At 45.0% G+C, this 2,156-nt stretch overlaps 1 protein-coding gene across 2 annotated transcripts in view; it reads left to right on the plus strand.

Annotated features, from left to right (window-relative positions):
• Positions 1-2,156, plus strand: part of LOC107752133 (iporin-like) — a 26,967-nt gene that overhangs the window by 20,184 nt on the left and 4,627 nt on the right. For both annotated transcript variants that reach the window (XM_016568009.1, XM_016568010.1), the window contains 2 exons: positions 138-184; positions 382-1,459. In XM_016568009.1, the coding sequence (XP_016423495.1) occupies positions 138-184; positions 382-1,459 (1,125 nt within the window). The remainder of the gene's footprint in view (positions 1-137; positions 185-381; positions 1,460-2,156) is intronic.

A 2,156-nucleotide genomic window follows, 5' to 3' on the forward strand; every position in this document is an offset into this window, starting at 1 on the left:
TATATTGAAGACCCCTGCCTCTGGTATAAAAGTGCATGATTTCTGTTATTATGCAGTTATGTTACAGATTTGCATTTTACCTTTGTAGTTTTGGGTCCAAGATTTTACATCACTCACTCACCTTCACTGTTTTTCAGCTTGCGATCTCTGGAATTCTGGTTCAATCACATTTACACACATGAAGGTAGGACAATACTTTCTTCACTTACATTTATGCTGCAACATCTATGTTCAGTATATTGTTTAAGAGTAGTTGGCTATACTCAGAGGAATGGTGATGCCAAGATTTTTAGGTTTCACACTCTATTGCCAGCATAATTCTAATAATTAGCATTGTTTTGTTGCCATCTGTCTTTTTTTTCTTGTGGCATGGTTCCTCAGACATCATAGCAGCACACTACCACCCATGGGGTTTCCTACCCCTGTCTCAAGGGGCCTGTCAGCCACTGTTTGAAGAGTTGCTGCTCCTTCTTCAGCCGCTCTCACTGTTGGCCTTTGACCTTGACCTGCTATTTGAGCCACACCAACTACAGAAAGGGGAAGAACACCTGAGACGCAAAGAACAGCTGTGCTCTGCTCGCCAAGGCTTCGACCAATCAGATCGCTCCACCTTCCAGCTCATGCGAGGCTGTGGAACGTTGGAGTTTGGAGTGCAGGAAGTGGGAATGCTGCCTCGGAGAGAAAGCTTCATCTTGAGAGATGAGGACAGCCGGCTTAGGATGGAGGGAGTGACATTAAAAACGAAACGAGATGGGCGGAAAAGTGCGGGAGCAGAACGTGAATCACGAGATAAGGAGGCTGGAGTTGGCAAAGAGTGTTTGAGAAAGAGTGATGGAGGACAGATAGAAGGCGGCGGGTGGTGTGGTGGCAGGATGAAGGGCGTTGGAGAAGACTGTGAGAAGGAGAAAAGGAAAGGAAGAGATGGAGATGGAGCCAAACAGAGAAACAGACAAGCTGGCTGGTGGTACCAGCTGATGCAAAGTTCACAGGTTTACATCGACAACTCCGCTGAGGGATCAAAATTTGTGAAGTGGGAGAAGAGGAGGAAAGGTGGTGTTGAGAACCACCGGCAAAGCCATCCACCTCCAAGAGAAGGTGTGGTTGAGGGGGCCGAGGCCATTCAGCAGATGGATGAACAGGTGGAACATGGTCAGATCAGAAGTAGCAATATTAATAGTGTTGGCAATGGAGTCCTCCACCATTCAGCATTGTCAGAACCCAACAAGGTCGCTAAGGGGAAGCCATCGTGGATGGGAAGTCCACCGGAATCAGTGCTCACTGAGCTGAAGAAGAGTAAGGAGAAGCAGTCAGACTGCCAGGACGCCTATGAAGGGGTTCAGGCCCAGCCAGAAACAGGGGAGGGTGGGTCGGCACAGGTGCTCCGCTGGGGTCGGCTGTTTGGAGCTGGAAACACAAGCAAGATGGAGAAGAGTGAGCCGAAACAAGTCAGAAAACAAAGGTGAGTTGGTCTGCATAAATATATTTAACACAGGGGCGTTTACTCCGAGGAGGCAAGGGAGGCAGTGCCTCCTCAAAATACTGGATGAGAAAAAAGTTTGTAGTACAAAAATAAAACAATGCAAATATTACAAAATATAACGTTAAAAAGTGTATAAATCACTCGTTTTTGTAAAGAAACATGGTCCAACGACCAACGGTGACACCAGCAGGTAATGTTACAGCGGGAGTCTGCGTCTCTATTGCCTCCTCTGAGCCCATTGAGTTTTCACAAAACCCCTAAAGCGTGCAGCGAGTTTAGTGGGGGGTAATTGAGAATGAATGGGGGAAAGTGACATGAGATATGATTGGATATGACTGGTTATGATCAGCTGTGATTGGTTCTTCTTGCAGTAAATCCCATCTCTTGTGTTCGTGCGCGTTCCCCGTTCGCGAATCAGTCTGAATGAGCAATATAATGGTGTTAATGGGAAGACTAATAAAAAAAAAAGTAAACAACTCACACACTTAGATAAAGCCAATTTTTATGTCAAAATCATAGACTGTAAAAAAACATGGACGTAGTGTCCGTGACGTCACCCGTAGGTTTCTGATTTTATTAACTACTTTTATTTAACTACTTTTTTTTTTTACTTTTAAAACTTTAAATATAAAAAACGTACTTACAGTCTTTGAGTCAGAACAGCCGGCATTGTAGT

The sequence above is a fragment of the Sinocyclocheilus rhinocerous genome, unplaced genomic scaffold (assembly GCF_001515625.1).
Source record: "Sinocyclocheilus rhinocerous isolate Xijiao unplaced genomic scaffold, SAMN03320098_v1.1 scaffold1312, whole genome shotgun sequence".
NCBI classification, from domain to species: Eukaryota; Metazoa; Chordata; class Actinopteri; order Cypriniformes; family Cyprinidae; genus Sinocyclocheilus; species Sinocyclocheilus rhinocerous.